Genomic DNA, 12,246 nt, shown 5'->3' with positions numbered 1-12,246 from the left:
ACGTCAGCACCCCTGCCCTGCTCCCAGAGCCTCCCACCCACCAGCAGCCCCACCGATCAGCGCCTCCCCCTCCCTCCCTGCACCTCCCGATCAGCTGTTTTGTGGCATGCAGGAAGCTCTGGGAGGGAGGAGCGAGGGCACGGCAGGCTCAGGGGAGGGGGCGGGAAGGGGTGGAGTGGGGGCAGGGCCCATGGCAGAGCCAGGGGTTGAGCAGCGAGCACCCCCCGGCACATTGGAAAGTTGGCAGCTGTAGCTCCAGCCCTGGAGTCGGTGCCAATACAAGGAGCCGCATATTAACTTCTGAAGAGCCACATGTGGCTCCGGAGCCACAGGATGGCCACCCCTGTCTTAATGCATGGGAGGTGCACACATACCACAAGGCAGAGGCCATGGAAGTACCAGATAGCTATGGCTCCAGAAGCAGCTCTTCTCAGTAAGAGCTTCAGAGTCCTTTTACTCACTTAATGGTTTGTGAAGAGACAAAACCTAATTACTCACCATTTGTTTGGAAGGGCACATTGGTGTACGCTTGGCTGAAGTCGTCATTCAGAACCCTCCTGAGTAGGTCCAATGTGATGTAAGCGAGGCTTGTGTACAGGTAACAAGCAATTGCTAAGACGACTGAATAAGAGCCTACTATGCCACAGGCCAATATGTTCAGCTACAAAGACAGAAAGATCAGATCTTCCAATGGCCAGCTAAAGAACAGCCTCTATCTTTTCCATACAGACAGCATAGTGAGAGTTCTTTTTTATCTTGTCTTCCCTCCTGCATTCCCCATTTTTATTTGTTCCAAAACACTTGTTGCAGCTTGTTTTAGTGTAAGTCTACAGTGCCGCAGGGTAATTGCAGCACACGTAGACATACCCAAGTTTGTTATTGAGTTTGCTAGATCAGAGCTGTGAAGCCACAGCAGCTTGAGCTGTACAAGCCCGACCAGGACCCTTGAGGTGTACTCCAGTGCAGTGGTTTTCAAAGCTCAGGTTGCGACTCAGTAAGGCATGTAAGGCAGTGGGTCGCCCAGGGACCCTACCGGCTCTGGTCACTTCCGGGGCGCAGCACGGTCCGTGGTGCCAGAAAAGGCGGGAAGCCTGCCTCTGCACCCCCACTGTGCCACTGACCAGGAGCCACTAGAGATAAGTCCACGCCCCAACCCCGAGTCCCCCTACCCCACCCGTGAGCCCCCCCCAAACCCAGAAACCCTTCCTGCACCCCAAACTCCTCATCTCCAGCCTGCACCCCCAGCCCAGAGCCCTAACTCCCCCCCAGCAGCCCAACCAAAGTGGGTCACAACCCATTTTAATGGGGTCACCAGGACTAACTCACACTTGCTGGGCCCAGGGCCAAATCTAAAGACTGAGCCCAACTACAGCCCAGGGCGACGGGGCTCAAGTTGTAGGCCCCTTCTTGGGGCTGAAGTCCTTGGGCTTAGACTTTGGGCCCCGCACACCGGTGGTGCTTGGGCTTTGACTTTGGCCTCCCTACCTGGGGCAGCAGGGTTCAAGCTCAGGCTCTGGTCCTCCCTCCAGGGTCGTATAGGAATAGGGGATCGTGGTGCAATGAAGTTTGAGAACCTCTGCTCTAGGGGCTAGCCCATGCCGCTATGGCTTCATTGCTATTGTCTGAGCAAGCTGAATCAAAGCGAATTCGGATATGCACACATGTGCTGCAGTGACCCCTCTGATTGCAGTGTAGACATACACAAAACACAGTCCTGAAGAGACTATAATCTTTAAGGGTGTCTGTACTGTACCCAGCACAACAGGGTCCCAATACATACATAATTTGTGGCATATTTTGTTTTTAAACACACAAAAGTGATGGGCAGGCTCTGAAGGTTTCAGAGAGAGTCAGGACTCTGATCACATCCTTAGGCAAACCTCTTCCTCTACCAAATTTTAGAGGAGTATGTTGTTTTCAGATACACACATATGCTCAACCGTCGTAGAAAGCGAAGCCAGGTAGTGCAAATACTTACAATTCTTGGACAGCCAACAAAGACTATTGGCACCATCAATGCTATGCAGGAAAAGGTCACCCAAAACACAGCATCATCACGAAAAACCTTGTAGTCTCCTGTGAAGAGACAGCACATTGTGAGTCAGCCACAAGTGAGACTTCATGTGTAAATGGAGTTGATTTTGCAAAGTAAAGGACCACAACACTTGATAATATTTTAAGACTAGAACCTCATCCCAGTATACAGGGAGTTCTGGGAATACGTTCCAGAGTACTGTGAGGGGAGATCGTGTAGTTACATATGGGCAGCAGGACAGATCAACCACTGAATTTCTTCCATTCCATTTCTGTCCATTGTGTTATACAAAACCAACATCTTCATCGTTTGCAGTCCATCGCAACAGTCAGCGACCAGTCTGCTGGGTTTAATATAACAACTGTACCGTAAATGTACACAGGAGAACTAATCAAGAAGTGAAAAAGTTGATGAAAAATTTTGCAAACAATCATGTTAAAATCCAAAATGTCAACAAGATATTTAGAAAAAATTCTTAAGATTCCAACCGGCTCTAGTGCACAGTTTTACACACAAATCAGAGACTGTCTTACTTAGTAGATAGGTTTACAATCCAAGGCCCCAATCTCCCAAGCTCTGCATGGGTGATCCCTGCACCAGTTTGGAAGCCACTGGACTTCAACAGGGGTCTGCACACAGAGATTATTGAGGATCAATGCCTAAGTCACGCACTAGTGAACTCTTTCATACAGTTCATTTAACCTAAGTGAAAACCGACAGCTTGGAGCTGTCCCTTCTCCCAATCTGATCTTTGACTTGATGGTTTACGGTAGCTGGAGAGAGACAGAGGGGGGAGAGGAAAAAAAAAAGAAGAAGAAGAAGAGAGAGAACCGATCAATCTTGAGTTCAGTATTACCATGGCAGAGCAAGATGAATGTGGTCTCTGGAGATATAAAATAAGAGAGAAGGAAGTAGTTTTGCTAACGTCACTATCCCAGAAGTACTTCAGTTCAATAGCCTAGCTGTACAAACAGGCTTTTAAGTAGTGCCTTTTTTAAGATGCACTAGGGGGAACAGCAGCCTCACCTGTTCGTGAAGTCAGACTAGATACAGAAGAGCACATTTGTACAGCTAGGAGTAAAACTCCTCCCTCCAGGACATGACTGTGCACAAGGCTTTTTGTTTGAATTTTAATCTCCCAACACAACACCAGACGAAGAGCAGCTCTCAGAACATCTTTAAGCACAGTCCCTTCCCCAAGTTACAGGCTTTCAGATTCTTTGTTGGGGGGAAGGGAGAAGCAAGAATGGATCTACATGCGCGGGGAGTAATGTTGCTGTTTCAGAAATCTAATTTAATACTAAGTGCTCTGGGGGGGAGCCCCAACAAGTTCAAATACAAAGTCATTTGCAGTCTGCCACATCTTAGGGGATTTGGTTTTTTTAAAAGCTCCTATTATAAACAGCATTCTGTCCATATGCAACAACACTCATCGCTTCAAAAGTGCTGCAGACACACTATGTAATCCTCCCTACATTTTGGAAGTACATAATTAGTAAAATCACCCATTTTAATCCTCTAGTCACTTTCCACAGATCAGCCAGAATGTGGCATCCTTCCCAGAAGCCCAGTCTCAAGCTACACTGGTAGCAAGACATCAAAATCTACCTCAGAAGCCAGCCCCACCCCAGTTGTTTGGTGTCACTGCAGCAGTACAGTCTCTGAATGACTATTCAGACAGTAACAGAAAGTGCTACAAGGCATACCTAGTGGAGTGAAGAAGATCACTGATGAGAAGAAGAATCCCAGCACAAGTCCAACAATCAACATACACAGAAGGACAAAGCCAAATCTCCACCAATAAGCAACCAAGAGAAGCCCTCCAACGAGTCCAGCTACTGCTGTCAGAATCAGACAAACTGTAAAAGAGAAAGGGGGGAGAAGGGGGGGAGGGAGGAGTAAGAAAAGCACCTCCAAGATGTCAAATTCCTGGAAAAACCAGTTTTGGTAAGGTCCTAAAAGATCACAGTTGTTGAGCTAGTATGCAATGCTACTTCAAGTTTATTAAGTCTACCCTTATCTGATGAAGCCCAAATGATAATGAAGCCATTAAAATTGGCTATAGCCAAGTGTACCTGTTGAAATGCCTCCTGACACTGATCAGAATACCAGAGAGTCAGTATGAGACAACAGAAGTATTTCTGGATTTTGTAGTGTCATTGCAATAAGAGTGCCAGGCTAGTGCCTTAACCACAAGACCATCCTTTCTTACTCCAATGACAATGGAGGAAGAGGCACAATACAACTTCACTACTTTCTAAAATAATGGCCTTCCTCTAGTATCCAAATCCAAACAAACAGTTTAACCTCTGCCATCCTACAGTTCACCCTAAATCAAAAGTAGCAGATCATGAGCCAGCAGTTACTCTGGGCTTTTTGATACTATTGGGACAATCTGTATGATGGCTCAGGAAACTGATCCAGCTTTTTAATTTTAAAGATGGCACAGTCGCATGTCAATTCATCATGACAGACTCTTGCTGGCCTTGTTTGTGTCAGGACAACTTTTACTTTTAACAAAGAGCCATTATCCAGTCCCAACTGATTTCAGTGGGACATTGTCTTTGACCCCAATCTTGCTTTTTTTTCTTTTTTTTTTTTTTTTCTTTCTCTCCTCTCTCTCTACACCCCCCCTCCCCCTACTCCCCAAGTTTGTCCTCACTTACCATCATAACTAAGGGAGGTTATTCTAGTAAATAATACAAAGAAAATAAATCCTGTGACGATGAAGCCCATGTAGAACAAATCTAAAAAAAATAAAAAGACAAAAAAAACAGTTTGATATGCTCTGACAATTTTCCATTCTAAGCCTACTTTTATGTACAGTTAAAGACATCTATTCTCCAGGAAATGAGATTTTCGTTATAAAAATGTAGTTTGTACAGAGCAAATAACCAAACAGCACAGGCCCACCCAAATGTCTGGCACTGGTAAATAAAGTTAGCTCACTTCTTCAGAACTCAGCCAGTCTACAATAAGACTGCCCTGCTCCCTCCAGCTAGTTTTAGCTTCCTGTTCTGTGACATCTACAGCCAGTTCCTCACCAACTGTAGACACAAGTTTTCAGTCCATGATAAAATTGTGGGATCGAGAATAGGTGTCCCTTCCCATAACACTTACATGTGGGATCAAGAGTGAGGATTACGCAGATTATGCTGGTTAAATCTACAGCCAGGAAGCCCTATTCCATTCAGAACAAAGACAGCCACACCTCAGCCCCCACAATGCACAGTACCTGTTTTCCAGAACCTGTGCCCAAAGAAGCAAATAAAGAGACCAAGAACAGCGAAAGTGGTGAAGAATATTTTGGTGGAGAGTCTTCCTATAAGGAAACAAAAAATGAAGTTGGGTGTGCATATACACACAGGGCTGCGAATAAGGTAACAAGCCATGGACACTTATGCTTGCGCTGTGGACGCGATGGGTATTAACAGCTCATATGCTCTTTCAAAGTACTGCTTGAGCTGAAGGAGCATCTCCTTTAATAGAAGAGGATTTGGAACTATTGAACAGTTCCAATTCCATCCCACAGAGGGCAGTAGTTCCTTCCCATTCTAATATCAATGCAGGAGTGGGACTCTGAAGAGGAGAGCCTGAAGCAAAAGTTCAAGATCTCCAATTAAGTTACATGTCATGTAAACATGAAGTCAGTAAAATTACCATGGTATGAGTTCCCAACTGTCTTTAAATTACAACACTATACCAACCCCCAACCGCAGTTTCTAGACAGCAAGTCACAACCCTCTGACATACAGCCAGAATGCTATGACATGGGTACTGCCACCATACAACAATTTAAAGACCTTTAAGGCTTGTCTACACTTACGGTGCTGCAGCTGCACCACTGTAGTGCTTAGTGAAGATGCTCTTGACGGGAGAGCTTCTCCCATCCACGTAGCTCCTCCACCTCCCCCAGAGACCGTAGCTATCTTCATGGGAGAAGCTTTCCCGTTGACATAGTTCTGTTGGAAGTTGGGTTGGTATAACTGCATCACTCAGGGATTTTCTACACCCGAATGATGTAGATAAACCAACATACGTTCATAGTGTAGACCAGGCTTAGTGTGGACCTACAGTCATTTGTTTAATACCTCATCTTCATTAAACAAAAAGAAGCTTGCAGAAGAGTTTCCTCAAATATTCCATTGCAAGACACTGCATGCAATATTCTTATTGGTGTTACAACCATTGGAAACGGGACACTACAGTTTATTTGATTCTCTGAACGTGTTAAGAAGCTTATCCCAATCTCCCACAGACTGCAGAATGTGTGTGTGTCAAAACCAGTTTAAATACCATTGCTTAACTTACAATATACGATTTTAGAAGAGCATTTACCTCCCACGACTCACTTTCAAATGTCATGGGCCAGATTTTCCACTGCCCCTGTCCCTGGCATAGTCATTTACCCCCATATATCAGGCAGGTGTAACATGGTATAAGCATCAGAATGACAGTTTTGCTTCCTCACAATATTCCCCCATGCCTCCCATTCACTTTGTACAGGTGTAAGCAACTTTGTGAGCTGCAAGGAAGCGACGAATCAGGTGCTATGCTTTCCTGTGGTCGACGCTCACTTGTGCGGTTATGGTCAGAAAGGCAGTCGTGTAAAAAAATGTCACCTTCTTACTCAAGAGATTCATTCCCTGCATGCAGAGTCATATTTCAACAGCTTGATGACAGATACACTTCATACTTTTTTTATTCCCTTTTGCACTGCCATGTTAACACAGCTATGGGAGAGAGCTGGGTCCTGTTCCAATCCATGTGACATATTCATTAACCAATGAATTTCATTTGCTGCATCCTTCTTACTGGTGGTGCACAAGATTAAGAATACATCTTGGGTAGGCAGTTAGCGTGTAGATGCGATACCTGCTCTTATGTACTTGATGAGTTAGATCTGGGGTCACTGAAAGAAGCTAGGGAAACCCCCTATCATAGAATCACTTCTCATGCTAGTAACGCTCTAAAAATGCCATAAAGTAGGCAGTTTCTTGCTCTGCGTTAGATAGTCTCCAAAGCTGCTGACAAATGCAGAAGCCCAAGCCCAGGTCTGAGCGTGTTAAATAGACCAACTCACACTGAAAGCAAGAACGCATATAAAAAAAAACATACAGGTCTACTGGACTTACTGAGAGAGGAACAATTATCCACAAGGGCAGTGAGGCTACAGGCATAGGTATGAACAGGTACATATGCAGCAGAGGTATTCCAAAGTGGATCCCACACGATGACATTATAGATCACTCCTTGTCCAGGGAGTGAGGAGAAGTGTACATTGGTCTTTTCGTCAGTTGTTAAGGAAACCAGCTGGAAAAAAAAACAAACCAGAATTTGTCACCGTCAATAAATACTCTTGTGATCTTACAAAGGGCTCTGTCCCTTTCCTCCTTTGCATCACGCCTGGGGCGCATGCCATCCAACCAGGATGCCTTGATTAGCCTAAGAAAGTTCCAAGGGTAACCATGTTGGGTATTGAGTCTGGAACAGTGTTCAAAGATCTAGAGGCAGAGTTAAGTAAATGTGGGATGTAATCCAAGAGTCATCTGTGTGCCAAAGTCTCATTGGGTTCAGTGGGAATTCTGCCTATTAAGAGCCAGTTCACACAAGCCCTCGCTCAGTATTGCCAATCCAACCCAAAATTCATGGGTCAGACTCTACAACTACCCCAATGGTAAAAATATCCCCCCCTCCCCAACAAGATTTTTTAAAACCAAATCATGAATTGTAGTTTTTAGCCTGCATTTTGATCCCCCTTCTGCACTTCTAGTAGGAAGCGACCCACCCCCAATTTGGGAGTGAGCTAAGGGTCAAAGATTCAGCCTTGAAAAAATATGAAAGTGCAGTCATCCTAGTCACAGGGAGCTCTGCTTCCCCTGTCTTGTCCCCTGGGGTGTGGAGAGCTGTCATTCTATCCCGCTCTGATCCTCTCCCTAGCTAGACAGGAGAAGTAGTGCAGTACTCACATTCTACGTCTGTGCTCCCCAGTCTCCTGTAAGCCCCCTACATTCACTTGCTCCCACCCCACATTTCCTCCTCAGCTGAGGGATATAGTGGCCATGTTGTTGGGGCCAGCCTGTGGGGGCCTCAGCACCATTGCTAAAAAGGAGACATGGTGGCCATATTGGCTAAAGCTAAACTTCAAGATTGAAGGCAGAAATCAGATTTTTGATAATTCTTAAATTTGTTTCGAGACTCACAATAAAAGTTTTAAAAAAAATAAAATCACAAGGCAAATATAATCAAACTCCATGGGAAGTTAGAACCCAATTTCCAGGTAGCTCCCTACACCAAAGCTCTCTAACAGAGTATCAGCTTAGAAGTTTTCCCATTATCAGAATGGGCCGGCTAGCTGATCATACCCCGAAGGCAAGGCACATACACAGCAATTTCTGACAGTTAATAGCTTTACAAGTTACAGTTAATAGCTTTGCAATACCCACTGACTTGTGACCCATTTCGCAGATGTCACGCTCCACAAGCGGAGGTCAATACTTGTGGTGTCATGACAGGGAACAGAACCCAGAGGAAACATCGCATCCTGGTGTTTCAACACTGCAACTGTTTCACCCCTTCCCCCACACATGCCTTTGCTGGCAATCTAAATGTTAGCCAAACTTACTCTAACGCCATTAGCTCGGACGCTCTGCACGTCAGACATCTTTCGCAGGTGATTCAGGAGTGCAGTTTCCGAGAGATCATTCTCTGGTAAGAAATACTGATAGATGTCATAGTGCAGTCGCCATCTAGAGTTCTGACCTGTCCCTGAATCACACGAGGGAGGGTTGGCACCTCTGGAATTAGACAAAGAAAAGTTTATACTAGCCACAAACCCAGACCAAGAGTCCTGATCTTAGATTTGTATCGATAACTGGCAGAAGCAGAACTCCAGATCTGAACATGGATATTTCAACATCCAGATCCACGTCTGGGCTTCAGGATTTGGCTCTTTCTAAAGAAGAGTTTAGATTTCAATCTGTCTCCAAGCTATACGCGCAGGTTGTAAAGTCTTCTGGGAAAGAGAATGTTTTACTGTGCATTTCTACAGCACATACAACAGATCTTGCCATTATAGCTAACGCTTAACATAAGCCATTGCTAGGAAATATAACACAGATTTTCCAAATTGTCATTTAAATTGTCACAACAGCCAGACAGACATTAGGAGAGAATTCACATGTTTCCCCTTGAGTAGGCTGAAATGCAGAAGAAATAGATCTACCTTAGAATCCATCCAACAACATAGAGCTTTAGGGCTTGTCTACACTGGCACTTTACACTGCTGCAACTTTCTTGCTCAGGGGTGTGAAAAACACCCCCCCACCCCTAAGCGCTGCAAGTTTCAGAGCTGTAAAGCACCAGTGTAAACAGTGCACCAGCGCTGGGAGCCACACCCCTCGGGGAGGTGGGGTTTTTAGCGCGAGCTCTCTCCCAGCACTCTGCCGCGACTACACAAGCCACATGAAAGCACTGCTGCAGCAGCGCTTTAATGTTGCCAGTGAAGATGTGCCCTTAGAAAAGCCCTTCCTCAGAAAGAGTTTGTGCTTTGACAATGGCACAAATTCCATCTGGCCTTATATCCTTCCCCACCTTCTGCCAACAGCCATCTATCATGATGCATTACACTATGCAGAAGATTAGGACTGCAGGTGATAAGCAGTAAGATTAGATAAGACTTCCAGACAAGGACCTTGCTATCATGGTAATAGAACAGCGGTGGGCAAACTTTTTGGCCCGAGGGCCACATCGGAGAACAGAAATTGTATGGTGGGCCATGAATGCTCACAAGATTGGTGTTGGGATGAGGGCTCTGGGGTGGGGCGGGGATGAGGAGTTTGGGGAGTAGGAAGGTGCTCTGGGCTGGGACCGAGGGGTTCAGAGGGCAGGAGGGAGGATCAGGGCTGGGGCAGGAGTGCGGGAAGAGGTGAAGATTCCAGCTGGGGGGGAGGGCTCTGGGGATGAAAGGTTTGAGGTATAGGAGGGTGCTCCGAGTTGGGATAAAGGGGGTTGGCAAGCAGGAGGGGGATCAGGGCTGGGGCAGGGGGTTGGGGCATGGGGAGAGGCTCAGGGGTGCAGGTTTGAGTGGCGCTTACCTCAAGTGGCTCCCGGAAGCAGTGGCATGTCCCTTCTCTGGCTCTGTGTGGAGGCGCGGCCAGGTGGCTCTGCGTGCTGCCCCATCTGCAGAGACAGCTCTCATTGGGGCATGTAGCAGCCAGAGTGGGGCCATGCCACAGCTTTCGGGAGCCATGCGGTGCAGCCCCCGACCCTGCACCCCGGCTGGAGTGCCAGAGCAGGGCTGAGCCACGTGGTCTGGCCCCCGACCCAGTGCCCCGGCTGGAGTGCAGGAAGCCCCAGACCCCACTCCCCAGCAGGAGCTCGCAGGCCAGCTAAAACTGCTCGCGGGCTGGATCCAGCCTGCAGGCCATAATTGCCCACCCCTGTAATAGAATGAAGAAGAAAAAAACAGTAGTACAGAATGGTTTCTAGAACAGAACAGATGTTTTCCATGAAGAATCATTAGTCCCAATAACTGTGTATTCTTCACCAGGGTAAACATCAGAAATTTGAGCTTGTATAGTTTCTCTCACTTTCTATGGATAGTCTCCTCATCCCATTTCCTCTCTCCCTCACAAAGTTAACCTTTTTTCAGGATCAGCTATGCATCTTCCCTTGTTTGATGTCTATTTCTTTTGCTATAAGCAAAATTCTCTCTTGCTAAGAGAGAAAATACCTTTCCAGCAGAATAATATTGTTTATTAAGCATTTCCAGCTCTGCACAAATGCAATACATGGAAGACTATTTGTTAAGTTACACACACCTGGCATATCCCAAGTTTGCAGGGGCAAACTTGATGCATGTGTCAATTAAATTATACTCTAAATAAATATTGGGATCAACTTCCAAGTTAAATTCCAGATTGCAGCCTCCAGGGATAGGATCTAAAAAACACAAACAAAATAAGAGACAGTTAGATGTAGCAAATCTTCCTCTCCCTCTCGAGTAATTTTCAGCAGTGCAATGGAATGAAGCTATAGTTCCCTTTTGTTGTGTTTATTATTAGGGCCTCCTTTGGTATTATTAACAGGCATAGTCCATTCTCCAAAGATCTTGAAATATAGGGTCCTGATCCTACAGGTATATACATGGAAGTCACAGAAACTCTGACTAGACTTAAACATGGGAATAAATGTTGGCAGGACTGGGGCTTTAGACTAGCAAAGCCTGTACAGCCAGCTCCAAGATAGCAATTGCTTTAATGTTAGATCTCAATATAATCAGTTGATTAAATGCTGAACCCAAATTTGGCATCCATTCCCCAGTAAGTGTCAGGACTTCCGGTGTGTTTAGTGCAAGCTATATATAGTACTGGGCAACAAATATGGCCTTCCAGAGAAAAGATCTGTAGTTTAACTCTTCTGTTGTTATCGCAGAACAGAATGAGAGGGGGGAAAAAATTTACCTCTCTCAGAATAAGCGAAAGAAACAGCTGTGCTCAACACTTGCTTGGCATCCGGAGACTGCAGGTACCATGTACACACACTCTGCTGAGGCCGAAGAATGGAAACTAACCCTTTGTCTACTCCAGTTTCTGAGCTATTTGCAGAGGAATTCTGAAAACAAACAGATAAAACCAAGCACACCTTCAGCACAGCAGTAGGTTTTTGCAGAGTGACAGACACACAGAGAGCTCGTTCCAGAAGGCACGCATTATCTGGGGGTGTGAATCCCATTGCCAGCTATTAGATCGTTGCGGACTCCAGACAAGTCAGCCAGCCACAGGCTTTATCATTTTATTTTATCTTCATTCCTTTAAAGAGGCAATACCGTTTGGTTTGGGCTCAAAATAGGACACTGGAGTGATTAGCCTGAGGCAATGTTCTCAGGCTTCCAAGTCCCTATGTTGCATTTGTGATTGTTTTACAATCATCATTCTGTTGCTTTTTTTTTTTTTTAATTGCTTTATTTAGGACTACACAAAAAGCAATGCTTTATGCAGTTACTAAACTGTGGCTGCAGAGGTACTACTGAATATTCCAGAAAAGCGAATAGGTTAAAGCGTTGGGAGAAGAAACTTGCACAGCCACCACCTCCACCAATCACAAGTTCCCCAGTTTTGTCCCAAATACCCTGTGAGTGAGTCCTTGCTGAAATGCCCATGAAAGTTTTGCTTAGGAGAATGGGGTTAGTCACAGGAAAGCTACCTGCT

The 12,246-nt window shown here is 45.6% G+C and overlaps 1 protein-coding gene across 3 annotated transcripts in view; it reads right to left on the bottom strand.

Annotated features, from left to right (window-relative positions):
- Positions 1-12,246, bottom strand: part of TM7SF3 (transmembrane 7 superfamily member 3) — a 31,079-nt gene that overhangs the window by 3,404 nt on the left and 15,429 nt on the right. For 2 of the 3 annotated variants that reach the window (XM_048825960.2, XM_048825976.2), the window contains 9 exons: positions 11,500-11,650; positions 10,858-10,978; positions 8,661-8,832; positions 7,171-7,348; positions 5,271-5,357; positions 4,702-4,782; positions 3,742-3,894; positions 1,979-2,076; positions 499-661 (listed from right to left, as the gene is read on the bottom strand). In XM_048825960.2, the coding sequence (XP_048681917.1) occupies positions 499-661; positions 1,979-2,076; positions 3,742-3,894; positions 4,702-4,782; positions 5,271-5,357; positions 7,171-7,348; positions 8,661-8,832; positions 10,858-10,978; positions 11,500-11,650 (1,204 nt within the window). The remainder of the gene's footprint in view (positions 1-498; positions 662-1,978; positions 2,077-3,741; positions 3,895-4,701; positions 4,783-5,270; positions 5,358-7,170; positions 7,349-8,660; positions 8,833-10,857; positions 10,979-11,499; positions 11,651-12,246) is intronic. The other variant, XM_048825986.2, reaches the window with a different exon arrangement.

The sequence above is a fragment of the Caretta caretta genome, chromosome 1 (genome assembly GCF_965140235.1).
Source record: "Caretta caretta isolate rCarCar2 chromosome 1, rCarCar1.hap1, whole genome shotgun sequence".
NCBI classification, from domain to species: Eukaryota; Metazoa; Chordata; order Testudines; family Cheloniidae; genus Caretta; species Caretta caretta.
This window is presented reverse-complemented; position numbering and strand designations above follow the sequence as displayed.